This window comes from Lycium barbarum, chromosome 6 (genome assembly GCF_019175385.1).
Source record: "Lycium barbarum isolate Lr01 chromosome 6, ASM1917538v2, whole genome shotgun sequence".
Taxonomy (NCBI): domain Eukaryota; kingdom Viridiplantae; phylum Streptophyta; class Magnoliopsida; order Solanales; family Solanaceae; genus Lycium; species Lycium barbarum.
Window position 1 is genome coordinate 97,382,320 of NC_083342.1, and position 18,710 is coordinate 97,401,029.

Consider the following 18,710-nt stretch of genomic DNA (forward strand, 5'->3'; position numbering starts at 1 on the left):
TCGTCTCTCCCTGGCTATTCATAACCTCTGCCCAACCTAATTTCCACAAATTGAGGGCTAGGTAAATAAAATTCAAAACCGTGTCTGAGTAATTCATAGCTAAAATTTAAAAATTATACATCAAGACAAAGGAGCCTATACATGCTACGAGACAAAAAGAAAAATAAAGTGGCAGTTGAAACCATATCGAAACTCGACCTCAATCATGATCTGGTTAGTTAGGCTTCAATTGTGGAGGAAATAAATTGTTGGGTTTTTGGTGCGAATGGGTTTGATCTCATGAGTCATGACCTTTGGGTTAAGTGATGAACTTTGTCTCACGTTGAAAAAGGTTGAAGAATTTAATGGGTATAAATAGCAAAATATTTTTTTGTCTGTGATTTTATTTGATTGACTGATTAATTTTTTGGACTAAAATTCTTTTTCCTTTTGAATTTTTCGATGCTTTTTTCGTAAAGGGCAATGATCTCCTTTTTTGAAAATCCATCGTCCCAAAAGGCACTTGCTATCTGCTTTATATTTTATGAAAAGGCATTAGATTGGGTTGTCTCAACATCCCTTGTTGGCTATAAATTTAGAGCCCTTGTCGCATATTTTACACACCGAAAATATGAATCAGCGTCGTACGATTTGCTTTAGTCTTTGCGTCCCAACGGTGCTAGAATTTGACATACCGCTATTTTGATAATGGTATTTCCGTCTATCCTAGGAGAAAAATAATCATATATCCCAGATATTGTGAGGGGATTAAATTCAGACACACAATGAATTCTACGACTAGAAATTAATTTTGATATAAATGTTACTGTTTTAGAGTTACTGCTTTTTGTTTTAGTTTAAGCATACCTATTTACATACATATTTTGATTTAATTATTCAGACTAAAATGAAGATTAAATTCAAACACACATTGAATTCTACGACTAGAAATTAATTTTGATATAAATGTTATTGTTTTAGAGTTACTACTTTTTGTTTTAGTTTAAGCAATACCTATTTACATACATATTTTGATTTAATTATTCCGACTAAAATGAAGTGAATAGCAACAAGTACCAATAGAGATACAAAACAACTAAAATAACAAAAGAAATCATAACTGTTTCAAAAGTTGATCTGTAATTCTGTATCATCCTATGACCATTAGCCACAAAGAACAAATCCACCAGAACACATGGAAAGTGCCATTTTACTTTTCCATAGACGGAAACTCCTATAAGTAGACAAAATTATCCCAGGATTAATTTATCTCATCTTTTGAGACTAATTTATCTCATTTAGGAGATGGGATAAAATAACCCGGGGATTAATGGGATAAGATGTGATATCTCATCTTTAAGTTTGGGATGCACTTTATATTTTGTTAGGTATAAGGTATAAATTAATTCCAGGATAAATTTATACCTTTTACCAAACATGGTACAAATTTAATCCCACAGTTAGTGTTGGGATATCCAAGCTAATACAGTGTACCAAACGACCCCTACATAATTAGTAACATTCACGTAATAGTAACCATTGCAGCTTCATTTGCAACTACGCCGACACTAAGGAACTAACACAAATAACTTTTGACCTTTGACTAGGGCTGCGTATCGGGTGGTTCGGTTCAGGTTTGAAAGTTATCCGTTAAACTTATCGGTTATTTAAACCGTTAAGATATCAGTTACCCGTTAAGATATCAGTTACTGGGTTATTGGTTAATTGGTTTTTTATCGTTATCGGTTTAACCGTTAAGATATCACACAAAATTTTTTCAAGAACAAAGAATCCATCTTCAAAGCAAAATAAAAAACGAATTAACGAGATGCAAAATGAATAAAGTAGCTACAAAAGAAAGTGTCTGCAGCAGTTAGCTATAAAAATGTACTATTCAAAGAAATCAATTGCAGTTTTGCTCCATCACAACTCACAAGGCACTATTAGCCTACTGGTAAGCAAGTGTTAACTTGGTGGCAAGGCTGTGGATCGATTTCAATCAATTGGAGCCATGCCAAAAAGATTACTTCTACTCCTTCGTCCTGGTGTTCATGACTAGAACTTTATCAGACTATTGAGGCATCTTAGTCCTTAGACTCATTGTGCAAGCACTCCTTGCACCTACATTCACACTTACAATCGATGGTGATTATACAATATACTAAGTTTCTCTTTAGGTAACAGAAATCATCCACAAAGTTAAATCAAAAAGCATATCTAGCTATAATAGGCATAGTAATTATATATGGAAGGGTTATATGGAACGCTGGACAGTGGACTCCACAAATTATATATGAAAGGCTATACATGGAAGGGTATAATTGTAATTAAATAAATGGAACTCCGCCTGTGTGAGCTCGCTCACATTGCCGGTCCCAAGCCCAGATAAAGGAGGAGGGTTGCCGAGGGTCAATCGGAAACAGCCTCCCTACCCAGGTAGGGGTAAGACTGCGTACATCTTACCCTCCCCAGACCCCACTATTGTGGGATTACACTGGGTAGTGACCAAGACCAAGACCAAGGTTATCGGTTCATCCGTTAACAAAAGTGGTGAACCCGAGACCCGAACCGATACTCCAATAACTAGAGAACACCACCCGATACCCGAACCAATAACCCATTAATCCGAACCATTAATCCAATAATCTAATAATCGATTCGGGTTATTGGTTTAACCGTTAACATGCACAACCCTACCTTTGACGCCACCAACCATGAAATATATCATTCAAAATTACAATTGAGAGATTGTTAAATATTTTCAGAGTTCTCCTAATTTAATCACCAAGATCATTAAATACAAATATTTAACGGACATCAAACATATTTATTTTCTATAAAATTAAAGAATCAAAACTATCAATACAAAATACTTTAAGGGGCTATTTTAAATATTTCCCAAACATAAACTAGTAATGCTTCATCCTGTTCATTTTACTTGTCGTCCTTGCTATAAATAATGATCCAAAATAATTGACATTTTAGAAAATTAAGATATAATACTCAATAAATATGGACAGAGATTAATGGTGAAAAAAATGAATAGTAATAAATTAAGAGCAAAAAGTAAATAAGGATAATTTATTGCCTTTGTAGTCTCCCTCCGTCCATTTTACTTGCCTTGTATACTAAAAATAGTTATTCGTTTTTTACTTGTTTATTTTGGAAAATTAAGAGATAATTTATCATTACATACATATTTTACCTTTATTATTAATTATTGGGTAGAAAAGTTCAAGAAATTCTAGTGCTTGCACAATTTTTAAAATATATTTTATTGATTAGATTACTTAACAATAAGTCGGTGACATAATAAAGTTGTCGTTCTATTTTTGCTCTTTAATAGACGTGTTAAATTAATACATAACAAGGAAAGAAAATATTTTGTCAAGGAGCATGGAAAAAATACATTTCCGGAGGACTGACAGATAAACAATACATTTCCCGTGGACTGAGGAAATTGAATTTACAATTTTATAAAAGTTATGTAGAGAAATAGAACACGTGAAGAATAGGATGTTGGCGCATTAATTAGAGCATAAACATAACTAGGGTAGATCCCAGATCTGGTGGGAAGAAGAAGAAGAAGAAGAAACTAGAACTGAGATCTCCCGAGAAAGAGAAAGAGAAAGAGAAAGGATGTTTATGTTGGATTGGTTTTATGGCGTATTGGCATCTCTTGGTTTATGGCAAAAGGAAGCTAAGATCCTCTTTCTCGGTCTCGATAATGCCGGCAAGACCACTCTCCTTCACATGCTCAAAGACGAGGTTTGTTTTGTTTTACTCTTCAAATTAGTGATTACTGATTTCCTCTTTTCTAATTAATTGTGGTTTCATCGCAGAGATTAGTTCAGCATCAACCGACGCAGTATCCCACATCGGAAGAGCTCAGTATTGGTAAAATCAAATTCAAAGCTTTTGATTTAGGTGGTCATCAGATCGCTCGCCGTGTCTGGAAAGATTACTATGCCAAGGTTACTTTATTCAGGAATTATATCAAATGTCTCTCTGTTGAATGTTCACAATATTGGACTATATCTTATTGCCTGTGTTTCTCATGTGGAGTCACTATTTTATCATCAGTCGCTTTACTGCTTTACTTCTCCCAGGAATTAAAAGAAATACTTCAGAGCTATGCTCGTTGCCTGGTGCTGCAACATTTTTGGAGAGTCTGAGCAACATACCTTTAGAGGGCCATTTAGTTTTAGCTGTACGGTTTCATTCATGAGATCCAAAGCTTAAGCTCTATTATATTGCAAGTCAAATGTTTCTACGTGTTTTTGCTGAGTTTGAGAGTTATCTAGTTGAAGTTTTATGTTATTAGTTCTTTTGTGAGATGTTTTGTCTATACACAATTGAACATGTATAATAATGGAGTTAATTCATCAAATATGTTGGGAGGTAGTGATTCGGATGGGTTGCTCACGTACTTGATATAGTGGTTTGTTTACACTTATTGTGATGTAAAACTGGATCTTTAGATGATGATCACCAAAAGGATTAGAAAAGGGAAAATTCCATGAATCCTCGTCAAACTGACTACGGAATTGTATCCTTTAATGTTCGATAGACTCTTTACTGATACTAGCATGGAAAATTTTTGACTGTAAATTCCAACAACAATTGTCTTTATAAGGACTATTGTCAAAAGGATTGGTCAACTACTCTTTGTGAGGTATTTTCTCGTCTGAACCAGTAGTTTGGGGGTTTTGTCCTGAAAAGACACATCATGGGTTAAGAGGGGGTAAGCAACTTATAAGCTGTCCAAGCCAATTGTCTCCTTCCGATGTGGGACTTGACCAGGACAAGAGGCTCAGAAAATGCCATGTGGCCATCATTCCCAAAGAGGGGTCATTTGTATGAAGCAGTGCTGTTAGAGGCTCATCTAAGACAGGCTTTTAAGCCATGGAGCTCAGAAAGCTCAGGGAGGGCGCTTCGCCTCGCTTAAGCTGTGTTTTAGTGTAAATAGGGCACTAAGGTGTGCACCTCTTTGGCCATGAGTTCTATTAGTTGTTAAGGAAAGCATTATGAATGAATTTGTTACTCCCTCTATTTTAATTTGTTTGCCTTACTTTCCTTTTTAGTTTGTTTAATAAAGAACGTCAATTTCTATATTTAGTAACTCTTTACACCCAACATCCAACATGGCATATTTTTAAGACCACAAGATTCAAAAGTCTTCTTTATTTTCTTAAACGCCGTGATGAGTCAAACTGAGACCAACAAATTGAGCTCTTAAAATGGCCAACACTGTAAAGGAGAGTTATAACTACTGGAGCTCTCTAAATGGCATTCTTGAGGAATGGCCTTGGAAACATATCTGGAAAACTAGGCAGCCTCTCAAAGTCTCCTGCTTCACTTGGACTGCTCTTAGAGAATCCTGCCTAACACAAGACAATCTCAAGAAGAAAGGAATAATTCTTATCAATGGATGTTTCATGTGTGGGCAGGACAATGAAACAGTAAACCATCTATTTTTACAGTGTCCTGCAGCAGCTGACCTTTGGCATTTGTTCTACTCCTTAACTGGGCTTCACTGGGTAATGCCCTTATCCATGAAAGATGCCTATGCAAGCTGGTCACTACAGTTATTTTTTGGTGTCTCTGGAAGGAGAGAAATAGCAGATGCTTTGATGGAATCTCAACTCCTATTAGTACTCTCAACGCTAGATGTTTAGAGTGCTTATTTAGTTGGCATTTTCTTACCCCTGTAAACAGTGCGGATACTTTTTTGGATTTTGTTAGTTCCCCGTCTTTTTTTTGGTAAAGTAATAAAATTCATTAGTAAAACATCAAGAAGATGCAAGGTTACAGATGGGAAAAGCTGGCAAGCTTGGCAAAACCTGTAGAACAATCTAAAGATATCCTATCTCTACTGAACTAGAGAAAAGGAGCTGATAAAATCTAGAAAGTTACCCACATTGTTTACAGGGGCAAAAAAATGCCAACTAAAAAGACTAACTAAACACCTAGACTTTAGAGAGCAAATAGGAGTTGAGATTCCTTCAAAGCATCTGTTGTTTCTCTCCTTCCATAGGGTCCAAAAAATTACAGCTGGGATCATTCTCCAAATTCTTTTAATGGATTTGTCAACTCTCCAGAGTATCCAGCTAGCATATGCATCTTTGATGTTGAAGGGCATTACCCATTGTAGACCAAGCATAGAGTAGAAGAAAAACCAGAGGCTAGCTGCTGCAGGGCAGTGCAAAAATAGATGGTTGGCACTTTCATTGGTCTGCTTGCACATGGTACACATGTTAACAACTATTACACCTCTCCTTCTAAGATTGTCTTGTGTTAGGCATGCTTCCTTCAGTGCAGTCCAAGTGAAGCAAGTAACTCTGAGAGGCTGTCTGGTTCTCCATACAAGCTTCCAAGGCCAAACCTCTAAAAGGCTATTTTGAGAGCACCAGTTGTTGTAACATTCCTTCACAGTGAAAATCTTTTCCTTAGAATTGCCCCAGAGTATTCTGTCCTGAAAATCTGCCACCAAAGTACTTTGTCCCAAACTTTCTAATAGAGAAAGAAAATCATCAACTTCCCAATCCTGTAAGTTTCTCCTTAAAATTGGTGTCCAACAGTTGTTAACTCTATATTGAGCTAATGTTGCTTCTTTGTTAGAAGCTATCAGAAATAGTGAGGGAAATAAATCTTTTACTAAAGTGTCCCCAAGCCATTTGTCCTGCCAAAATCTGATCTTGAGCCCATTTCCAGCCTTGAATGAGACAGCCTGGAAGAATTCCTCTTGGAGACTACTGATGTGTTTCCATACTCCAACACCATGTGGTTCATTGCTTTTCTTTGCAGTCCAGTGGTCTTGAATACCATATTTAGCTTTGATGATTTCCTTCCAGTACCCTGCCTCATTTTGACCATATCTCCAAAGCCACTTCATGAGTAGGCTGTTGTTATGAAACTTAAGATTTCTAATCCCCAGCCCCCCTTGGCCTTTGGGTTGAATAACTGATTGCCATTTGACCAAAGAGAATTTATGAGTAACACTGTTACCTTCCCATAGGAATTTCCTTCTAAGCCTGTCAATTTGCTTTAGAACTGAGCTTGGCATAGGGAAGAGTGACATAAAGTAAGTGGGAATGCTGTCTAGGACACTTTTGATGAGGGTGAGCCTGCCACCCAATGAGAGATATTGCATCTTCCAAGTGGCTAGTATTTTCTCCATTCTTTCAATGACCCCACTCCATATCCCAGATGATTTGAATTTAGCACCCAAAGGAAGTCCCAAATAGGTGGTGGGAAAGGAGCCTGTTTTGCAGCTAAGAATATCAGCAAGAGCTTCTAGGTTGGTCACTTCATTCACTGGATATATAGTGCTCTTAAGCATGTTGATATGAAGTCCAGAGATGGCCTCAAAGATCATGAGGGTGGTGTTGAGATTAGAGACCTGCTGACAATCAGCTCCACAAAATATAAGGGTGTCATCTGCATAGAGTAGATGAGAGACTGAGACTGAGGTGGAAGGATTTCTGCCCACTTGGAACCCTTGAATCCACTGAAGTTCTTTGGCCTTTGCTAACAGCTGAGATAATCCTTCCATCGCAATGATAAAGAGGAAATGGGACAATGGATCCCCCTGCCTGAGTCCCTTTTGAGAAGAGAAAAACCCAACTGGACTTCTGTTCACCAGAATTGAAAACTTCACTGTCGAAATACAGAAATAAATCCACCTTATCCACCTTTCCCCGAAACCCATTTGCTTCAAAATGTTGACTAAATAAGCCCAGTTAAGCTGATCAAAAGCTTTCTCAATATCTAATTTGCATAGGATCCCAGTCTCACCACTTTTAATTTTCCAGTCTAGCACTTCATTGGCAATCATAGATGCATCAGTGATCTGTCTATTCTTCAGAAAAGCACTCTGCTGTCCAGAAACTAAGGAATCCACCACTTTTCCGAGCCTCTTAGCTAAAATTTTGGCCAGCAATTTGTAGACACTGCCTATAAGACTTATAGGCCTATAATCTCTAAGCTCTGCGGCCCCTTTCTTCTTTGGGATAAGAGCAATGAAAGAGGCATTGCATGATCTCACCATTTGGCAGTTCTGATGAAAGAAATTAAAAGCTGCTAGCAGGTCTGCTTTGATGAAGTTCCATGATTTTTGAAAGAAAGCCATAGTGAAACCATCAGGGTCTGGAGCTTTGTCAGGGGCACAAGTCATGAGAGCTTCTAAAATCTCCATTTCGGTGAAAGGAAGTTCAAGGTCCTCTTTATCCACTGTGTTGAGACTTGACAGACCTTCAAAGACAGCTGAGGGTCTCCAAGATTCAGTTTCTTTGTAAATTTGTTGATAGTACTCCAGAATACCATCCTTGATCCTTCCTTTGTCTTCAATTACTTCATTCCCTATTTTGAGTTTGTCAATGGTATTGCCCTTTCTATGAGAGTTGGCCATTCTTTGGAAAAACTTTGTATTCTTATCCCCCTCTTTCAACCATAAACATCTTGATTTTTGTCTCCATGAGATCTCTTCAGCGGTTGCTATTTGCTGAAGTTCAAGTTTGAGATTCAATGTCTGACCTTTCTCTTCTGTAGAGAGAGCTCTGAGCTCAGCTAACTGGTCCAGCTTCCAAAGTTCTTTAAGTGCCTTGTTCCTTTGAGTCTCGATTGTTCCATAGACCTCCCTATTCCATTTAGTAATGTCTTTCTTGAGATTTCTTAGTTTCTGCATTAGCACAAAGTCTGGGGTGCCTAATACAGTGTAAGAAATCCACCATCCTTCTATCATGTCCATGAAACCCTCAGCTTGAAGCCACATGTTTTCAAATTTGAAATAAGAAGGTGTGGTCTCCCAATCTCCACTTTCCAGGATAATTGGTTTATGATCAGAAAAAACTCTAGGCAAGGGGTACTGTTTGATAGTATTGAACATCTCGCTCCATTCTGTTGAGATAAGGAACCTGTCAATTCTAGAGGCTTGGAGAGACTCCTCCCCTCTTGACCAGGTAAATTGTGCTCCCTGAAGTGGAGGGTCAATCAAATCCAGGTCTAGAATAGTGTTGGAGAAGCCCAGCATCGCCCTTGATCTTCTAACACAGTTCAATCTTTCCCCCACAAATCTGCACACATTGAAATCCCCTCCTATGACCCATAGGTCAAACCACAATCCCCTGATAGATGCTAACTCGAGCCAAAGATCCTCCCTTTCTGGATTGGTATGAGGGCCATAAACACTAGTAAAAACCCATTTGAAATCCTCAGTAAGACTTTCGAATCTACATGATAAAGAAAAGGCTCCTGCTTCAAAATCAACACATTTCCAAGCTCTTTTGTCCCACATTATTAATATCCCTCCTTTGGTACCAATTGCTTTGACTTCTGCCCAAGAGATCCATCTGTTTCCCCAAATTTGCCTGATTAGAGATGGATTCATGTCTCTATTTTGGTTTCCTGCAGGCAAATAACATCAACTCCCCACTTGTGAATAAGAGATTTCAAAGTGCTTCTCTTGTCTTTATTGTTGAGACCCTGCACATTCCAGCTGAGTGTTTTAACTCTCATCTGGAATGAGCCTTGTGAGACCTGCCCCTCTCTTTCTTCCCACTCCCGTCCTGGAGACCCCAATCCAATCTTTTAAGTTCAGTAACTGCTTTGCTTTTCCCTTTCTTTAATTCTCCTGTTTTATTTTTTTGCTCAAGAATCTGCACTTTTCTTTTTTCCTCCATTCTCAGAATAATTCCCAGAAGTTCGTGTTCAAACCCAGCAACATTTACCCCCAACACTTTACAAGCCTTCATCATTGTCAACTTCGTCCATTTTGAGGTTTCCACCACATCAGGGATATCAACAGTTTGAATTTGTGGATCATGCCAAGGCAAAGGAAGAAAACTGTTGTAGGACTGAGATGAGATACCAGAGTCAGATTCATTTGAAACTGACAGTGCTGAGAATATCGGTTTGGGTATATGTGGGTCCATCGAGTGTCCTGCGTGAACCGCTTCATCATCTGCTTCAGGCTCGGATAGTGTCCCCTCCATGAGTTCTAAATCCCTGAGACTAGAAGCTTGAATTTCTAGTTCAAAAGGATCAAAAGAGAATGAAGCATTCAAGGAAGATGAAGCTCTGAAGCAGCATGGGTCCAGCTTTGGTACAGATGATCTCCACACTTGCTTCTTTTTGTGTTGCTTGAAGTGTTTGCTTGTAAGTGGGCCTTTAGTGTAGTAACCGTTGTTCAAAGCTAATGAAGTTCTCCCTTTGTAGTGTTTCTTACTACCCTGACTATTATAAGAGAATAAGGCCGGCCCATTTGTGTTTAAATCCTTCAAATTCCTTCTTTTCTCCACAGGTTCTTCCACACGTGTGTCACGTGAATCATTAATGGTATTAACACGTGGAGCTGAGAGAGAATTTGATCCCATCTTATTACCAACCTCGGGCAAACCAGTTGAAGGACCAACATGTAAAGAAAAAGACCGGATTTCCTTAATTATTGGCAATTCGAAGATCCTATCATCAAATTCAAAATTCAAACTTGCCGGAAACTTCATAGTTGATTTTTTGACGCAAATGCGAGCCCAGATCAGGTGGGTTCTGTTCTTCGTATCTTCATCAACACCGACATAACCCCCGCAACGAGCCCCTATATGTTCAAAAGTATCCATTGACCAAGCATTTAGGGGGATTCCAAAAACTTTCAACCATATGTTTTCCGAGCAGTTACCAGATTGCAATGAGAAAATGTGATGCGACCACCAAGATAAAGAAAGATGTCTTCCGTTCCAGAACCAATTCCCTGCCTTTACCCTTATTGCCTCTTGCCTGGAAGGAAGCTCAAAGAGGAACTGATTGTGGTCTAAAGGTATGACTTTGATGCCAACAGTAACTCTCCATCTACTAATGAACCATTTCTGAATAGTTTCGGGATTGGGACTGTGATGAAATGGATCATTGAAGGTGCCAACCAAGCTTCTGTGCAGAGGATGTTTTCCATTCAATTCTCCTTTGTTGGTTCCTTGACTTATATCTGGCCATCTGTCAATGCTAGCAGCTGCACGATAAGATTTTGTCAATGGGGGAGGAGGAAGCAGTGGCTCTGCTTCGCTGAATTCTTTCAGAAATCGAAGGATTTTCTTCGCAATATCTAACCATCCACTGTTGAGGCTGATCTCAGGGATTATCACTGCTGCTTTAGATGAACCATGCCAAACCTCTATGCGAATAAATCTACCATAAACATTGAAGTTTTGGTAAACTCTGAAAAGATTGTGTTGTTGTTTTCTACCCCACCTTCTATATAGTCGACCAGTGCCTTTTGATGCTTGAATAAGCGCTTCGCACACCCATCTCAGGTTCTGAATATCCATATTGATCTTGCTTGTATATCTCTTGCCCCTTTCTATTAATGAAAACCAGTTATAATATTTATCCCCCGTATTCCTGAGTTCAAAGGATTTATCCCCACTGATGAAAAAAAGGTGTGAGCCCTGCATGTTTCTAATGAAAGTCACTGAAGAGACTGAAATGACCACTGAAGGAATTTTATGTTGATTGATGTGGTCGCCGGCACTGTCAGATGTCACCGGTGATTCTGCCGGCAGCAACTCAGGTCGCCGGAGTTTTTTTTTTTTTCCCGGCACTGACAGGTCGCCGGAAAATTTATCCGGCACTGTCAGAGGTACTTAGCTTAGTACAATAGGCAGGATTCCTTTTGGCTGTTTTACAGGTTTTTTGTCTAAGTTTGCTTCCCGTTTTGATCGAAGCAGTTTCTTTTGCCCACCTGTAACCTTGCATCTTCATGATGCTTTACTAATGACGTTTGATTACTTTACCAAAAAAAAAAAAAAAGACCAACAAATTGAAACAGGGGGAGTACTTTTTTTCTTGAACTGCATATATATTTTATTTTCTCCTTGATTGCGCCTTTTTGTTACTCAAGCCCACATTTAAGTTGCGTTTTGCACTTAAAAGCCCCAACAGACCTGGAACGCTTCTTAGAGCTTTTCGCCTTTGATAATACTGGTATGAAGGGTGTTATCCTGAAAAATCCCTCACAAGTTGAGGTATTGTCCTGCCTGCAAGCGTGTTGTCCTGAAAAATCCCTCACAAGTTGACAATGGATAGGAAGTGTCTAAGCTGCTCGATCCCCCCGTATACGATGTGGGACAAGACCCAAAGATAGTGGCATCAATAAGGATATTTTATGCCCTTAATCAGGCATGATTGAGAAAAAGTTGATGAGATGTGAAAAATATGTACCAATTATCAGATTAATCATTCTTTCCAGGCACTACAGGCTAAGTTACTCGGACTCTTCACTTTCGGTGCCGCATCCGTGTCGACACACGACAGGGGTATGGATGTGGGATCCGTACCCGATCTGGTCAACCGCTTTTGGGTACTTTGACCAAAATCAACGGAGAAATTCCAGACAGATCCAATGATTTTTATAATCAAAACAAAAGCTGAGATTGACTTAAAGAAAATGGAATACCTTGTATACAGAAATTTCTATGTCACCTTTTCCTTTTATCTCCTTCCGGGTTTGATCAATATTTTCTCCTCACGTTTTCCACATAATATCTCATAATTTAGGTTTTATAGTTCTATTTTTAGATATTTCAATTATTTTTAGCCGAGTCCTCGCACCCGTATCCATACCTGGATCCGTATCCCCCAATCTTAGAATTTAGATCATGAAGGATTTGACCTCTAGATCCGCACCCGATCGGACACCCGCACCTGAGTCCGAGTAAGTTAGATTACAGGAGAGGGGATTATCTTCTTTTTGATGAATAAAAGGTGATTATCTTCTTAAATACTATAGGAGTATATCTAGAACCCAGCTTGGATCGTCTATGGCAGATGTTATGGAAACGAGAAATTTTGTAGTTAACTAGTTATTAAGAGCCCGTTTGGATTGGCTTATAAGTTGCTTATAAGCTGTTTTCAGCTTTTTTGAGTGTTTGGCTTAGCTTATCTAAAGCAGCTTACAAGCTGAAAACAGCTTATAAGCCAAAAAAAATAAGTTGGGCTACACCAACTTATTTTTTTTTTTGACTTATAAGCTGTTTTCAGCTTATAAGCAGCTTTTTTTAAGCCCATCCAAACAGGCTCTAAGATACGAATCTCTTGCCTTTAACATTTTTATTCTCTTTTGGGAAAGCTTCTTTTGCAAAATCTTTAGTATGAATTATGTTGTAAATTACAAGAAAGAAGTAGATAGTAAAATACCACTTTTATCATATGAAATTTAAGTCCTACAGTAGTATGATTGTTTAGGCATGAAAATGTGTTTCCCCAAAGTTGCAGGTGTGAAAGTACTAGATTCACAATAAAGAAACAAGTGAAGTGTAAAGGTGGAAATATATAGGTCTTTTTTTTAATACTAATTAAAGAGCTAGGGTTTAGTAATTTATCATAAACTTCTTTTGTAAAACTTAATAAGCAGGATACTGTCTGACTGGATTGTTCAATTCTTACATTTACCTGAAGGGGTTTAAGTGACTGACGCAAAATGCAAGGGTTCAACTCTGTAGCTAGTTGCAGGGAGGTCTCTGTGGCAACTGGCAACTGATATGTGCTATGGCTATTCTTTGCAGGTCTCTTTATGGGCCTTAGTATATAATAATGAAATAATGTCATAGTAATATAGTATGGCACTTCATCTTTACTTGTTAGCCTTTTGTAAAAATAAGGTATCATATAATATAGAGACGCTTTTCTCCACCATAGTTGGTTGTGTTTTGATGCCACCAAATGTGGAATTATGAGTCCCACGGACTATTGAAAATTTTGATTTTAATATCCATTTATGAGATAGGTTGTTTCCTCTGCTGCTTTTCTGAGCAGCAGTATGTCCCAAGTTGGAAATGGTAATGAATACAAGCCCCAATTCCCAAAAGTGTAAAAATTGGGGCATATTGATGGAACTCTAAAGATATTGTCTTTTTTACTTGAAGAATATAGAACTGTTATTTGTTAGGATCTAGCCTTCGTTAAATGGTCCCAATTGAAGTCATTTGGTGGTGAGAGCTCCTTTGGAAAATGGGCTTTATCACTGGCTATATTAACCGTTTTAGTTCCCTACACGTCAGGCAATATTGCATGCTTCAAAGTCGAAAATCCTCAATTCTCATGCATTTGCGTGTGTTTCCTTCAAGTCATGCCTAATAGGAATATTTAGATTCTCAAGGCTTTTATATTAGATTGGCAGATATGAATAAGCATTTGATACGTGTGTGAGTGTGCACGGATATGCATGATAATTGAGAAGTTACGTTTATCTGATATATGGAATTTCAAGCTCTTTTTGAGATAAGGAGAGGTAATACTGTCTTGATCTACAGATGCTTAGTCTAAGCTAGAGGTTAAAACTAGGAACAGAAGTCTTCTTTAATTAATTGTTCCGTATTCAGTAATAACGGTCTTTTTTATCATTGAAATCTACAGTTAATTGGATTTGGTCAATGTTTAGATACTTGTTGAATAATTCAACAGTAATGAAGTGATAAGTTAAATCATGCTGGATGCTTGTTTGACCAAAACATTGTTTGACTTCTATTTTACCTATAAAAAATTATATATAGTTTTACTTGAAAGTTAAGGAAGACAATTTTGGAGTCTAGTATATGGCAATCATAGCCTTGCTAATTATATTCCTCTGCTGAAAAGATTTCTGTGTTTAGTGAATGATGATGTTGCTTTCATCCAATGATATGAGTATGGCCTTTTAAAGTGTTATTGGGTTTGCTCCTAGTGTTTCTCTGTATACTTTCAGAGTCGTGTTGTATTCTGCAATAAATGGATGCACTGATTACTTGGAACAACCCAAGTGAAAATTGGTTTGACTAAAATTTAGTTTTACTCTGAAAGGTTAAATTAGAAAAATTACTGATTTCTGTATTATTTCCTTACAAAATCTAGCTATATTGGGCTTTGAAAAGATATATGTCGGTGTCTGTCTAGAAGCTAGAACACTAGCTTATTGTTATTCCGTTGTGACACTCTTTCTTTTCCTCTTTTCTATTGGCTAATTTTAACATGTTTAAGATTGAAAAGAGAATTCCTTACCCAAAGAAAAAAGAAGATTGTAAACTAAAAAAGAGACTGAAAAAAAAGTTATCAAAAAAAGTAGATTGAAAAGAAAATTGTATAATAAAAGAAGCAGAGCTTGGACACTTGCTTTGACATTGAGGAGTCTAAAGAGAGTTAGCGTTATCATAATAAAACTTCTTACTACAATGCGTTAATATCTGATGTATGAAGTCATGTTTGTTTTAAATGTGAAGTGCAAACGACATCAAAACTTATTGATCCGGAAATGTCAAGGAAGTAAAGAGTTGAAATGAATCTATTCAATGCCTTACATGGAATTTGTTGAAGTAATGGATGGTCTAGGGCCCAACTTAACAAAAAGTTAGCTCAAATGGTGAGGATTGTCCACACTTGTATAAGAAGGCTACTGCATATACACTTACCAATCTAAGAGTCTTGCACACCCTTCCCCCTCCCTCTTCATGTCTTGGGTTGGTTATTCATTTAAAACGTTAATTTAACTTATTTAGCGTGTTAGTAACTAAAACAGCCTCTTGTAGAAATGCACAGTAAGACTGCGTACAATATACCTTTAGGCTTTATGGTCTGACTGTCACGTCCCAAAATACCCGCTAGACGTGATTGGCACCCAGCAAACACCACCCGCCAGGCGAACCATATATCATACTCTTAATCATTTACAAAAGCACTAAAAGAAAATAAGTGCAGGTCCAACAACGTTATTAATGATAAAAATGCGAAATAGTCGCCAACCAAATCCCTAATCGATTTATAAAAACCAACCAACGCTAAGATAAAAAAAATCTCTAGCCTACATCCCACACTAAGACCATGGAGCATCTAACAGAGTTACATGAGTTTGAGTGTCGGGCATGTAAACCCAAAATAAAAAATAACTAGAAATAAACTAGATAAAGCTGAAATGACTGCCTCCACGAACAATGCGGTGGCTCACCTTAGCAACAGAATCTACTCGCGAAGTCTTCAATTATCAGCCTCGTTCTCAACGACAGTATCTGCATGGACATGCAGGTAAGGAGTGAGTTATACATAAATATAACCCAGTAAGATCTTCGACCCGCCACTTTAAATACCCCTGGAACAAGTGTTAGAAAATACAAACACACAACAAGCACAAAAACATTATGCACATGAATATATCATTATATAGTAGCAACCAAGGTCCAAACCACTGTTTATCAAATATATTATATATCTCAACACAATTTACATTACGAACCGTCACAAGTGGCAGTTAAAGAATTAGTCAACACTATGAATCCACGGCAACATACACAATGTGCCAAATATGTCAGGAAGCATACATAACAATCTCATGGCTCACAGCCGTATCACATTACGAAACAATTTATAAATAGAGTTTTAGAGTATTTGAAAATAAAGTATATGCGGCTGGCCTTAAGGACCACCGATTCTGCCAAGCACACGCTCGCCCCAACACATGGACCAGGTAGATAAAACATATTTTTAAAACGGGTTTTGAAAAGCAAGTACCCAAAGCTTAAAGTCTCACTTACCTCAAATTCACAATTCAAGCACTCTTCCCAATAAATCAAAACTGCGTTCTCGAGTCTCTGTATTGCCTCAAACTACACAAAAACGGATTTAGAATGGTCAAAACCCTTAGGGTAAACCACCTCGATATTCTTAGAGGCTTAAACGGTTAAAGTCAAATTTTAAAGGACGAAAACGCCCTCTGGTCAATGTGTTCAAAACCCGACAAGACTTATGTTTTTGGAAAGGCCTTAACGAGAGGATTCCAACGATATATAGAAGTCTAAAATCCGACGCTATTTGCCCTTTCAAATCAATTATTTTGGTTGAAGAACCCTAGAGCTAAACTTTCTCAATTCTTCAAAATATCCCCATGTTTTCACCATAAAGATTCACCCATAATTATGTAATAAACTTAAATAAAAGATTAGAATCATTACCTTGATGATTTGGGATGAAAGTTCTTAATTTTATCCCCGCTTTTCCTTTCTTTTTCTCCTTTTCTCTTCTTATTTTTTCCATTGGTTTTTCTCCCTCTGTTGCTTGGTCTCTTTTATTTCCTTTCAGCTGTCCACAATTAAACCTTCACGTCTGATGACCATCAGACTTTTGAAGTCTTTAACTTTTTTTTTTTTCCTTTTCCTTTTCCTTTTTGGGCTTGGCCCACTAAATTCCTTCTTTTCTATTTTCTTTTTAATTCCTTTTAGCAAAAATTACCAAACAAACCTTTATTTAAAAAAAAAGAGTTATTACACTGACCCCTCCTCGGACCCGTGCATAGCGGGAGTTTAGTGTACCGAGCTTCCCTTTAGCGTGTTAGTAATGGTTAAAACAACTAGAGGAAACATCACATTAAAGTTCAAAATTTTGATTCTTGAAAGTTGTATTCAAATGGAATGATATGAAACATTTTGGAACTTCCTAAAATTTATATATGGAGGACCAGAGATTTTCTCCCCCTTTTCAAAACTGTTGTGTCCGGGCCAGCTGCGCGTACCTCGACTAGTTCCATGGGGTATTTGCTACCTTTAATCAAGACGTGTACTTGTTTACTCTGTCCACCAAGATTTGGTGAAGGGGTAATTTCTTTTGATTAAGAACATCTTCAACCATGTTTAATTAATATTTTACATCGTAACGATTATTTTGTTATAAGCTTCTAAATAACAAATGTCTAAGAATTTGTCTGAGATTCATCTTTTCCTCCCTCCACTTATGATGCGAGAATTGTACACCTGAGCCTGAAAGCTATCATGGACCACATATGCATTCTGATGGCCAAGTCTGGGGTGCTGTAAGACCACCACCCTAGAGCTAATAGAAGTGTAGGAATTAACTTATGTGCAATCATTGTTCAGATTCGTTGCACTTCTAGAAAATATTACAGTTCTTGTGCCATTTACTCTCTCCCCTTGTGTTATGTTGCCACTCTGGTGTTTGTGGCACTGCCACCTGTCATGTAAGCAATTACCTTTTATAACCATGGGGCATGCTATTCTTTTTCTTGTTTTTCTTTATGTTCGTAACTTTAAACTGGCCTAAAGGATGATGTGACCATTCTCTTAATAAGCATAAGTTGCCCTTTGCAGGTTGATGCTGTTGTATACCTGGTAGATGCATATGACAAAGAGCGGTTTGCGGAGTCAAAGAAAGAATTAGACGCACTGCTATCTGATGAGTCCCTAGCTATTGTCCCCTTCCTCATTTTGGGAAACAAGATAGACATACCGTATGCTGCCTCAGAGGATGAGTTGCGTTATCACCTCGGCTTGACTGGTGTCACTACTGGCAAGGGTAAGGTGAATCTTGCTGATTCTAGTGTTCGTCCCTTGGAGGTGTTTATGTGCAGTATTGTACGCAAAATGGGGTACGGTGATGGCTTTAAGTGGGTTTCTCAATATATAAAGTAGAGTCATTAGCAATGTACGAGAAATTGAAACAGTTTGTGTCCTCTTTTATGCTTTCGTACAACTATTTTTTCCCGTCTGGAAAAGATGGAATCTGTTCATTTGTTCTCAAACGAACTGAGGTCTTTTAGTACTTACTATTATAATTTGTATGCGTTTTGCATCTATTTAGTGTGTTGAGAAGCTATTGATTGTTGGTGTAAAATTTTACGTAATTGGCTGGAAGATTGTCAAATCCCAGATTATTGACTTCCAACTTTTAGTACCCATATTTATCCGCCTCTTCTTCAGCAATTTTCT

The 18,710-nt window shown here is 37.7% G+C and overlaps 1 protein-coding gene across 1 annotated transcript; it reads left to right on the top strand.

Annotated features, from left to right (window-relative positions):
* Positions 1-3,452: 3,452 nt before the first annotated feature.
* LOC132644948 (GTP-binding protein SAR1A) lies at positions 3,453-18,679 on the top strand. The gene is made up of 3 exons (XM_060361638.1): positions 3,453-3,747; positions 3,822-3,953; positions 18,093-18,679. The coding sequence occupies exons 1-3, from the start codon at positions 3,619-3,621 to the stop codon at positions 18,411-18,413; spliced, it is 582 nt and encodes a 193-aa protein (XP_060217621.1). The 5' UTR covers positions 3,453-3,618; the 3' UTR covers positions 18,414-18,679.
* Positions 18,680-18,710: the final 31 nt, after the last annotated feature.

What these genes read in the sequence shown, in the direction of transcription:
- LOC132644948 (XM_060361638.1), top strand. Translation starts at nt 3,619, where the DNA reads ATGTTTATGTTGGATTGGTTTTATGGCGTATTGGCATCTCTTGGTTTA. An exon ending in TTCACATGCTCAAAGACGAG is followed by an intron (nt 3,748 to 3,821) that starts GTTTGTTTTGTT and finishes GTTTCATCGCAG; the next exon opens with AGATTAGTTCAGCATCAACC. An exon ending in GGAAAGATTACTATGCCAAG is followed by an intron (nt 3,954 to 18,092) that starts GTTACTTTATTC and finishes TGCCCTTTGCAG; the next exon opens with GTTGATGCTGTTGTATACCT.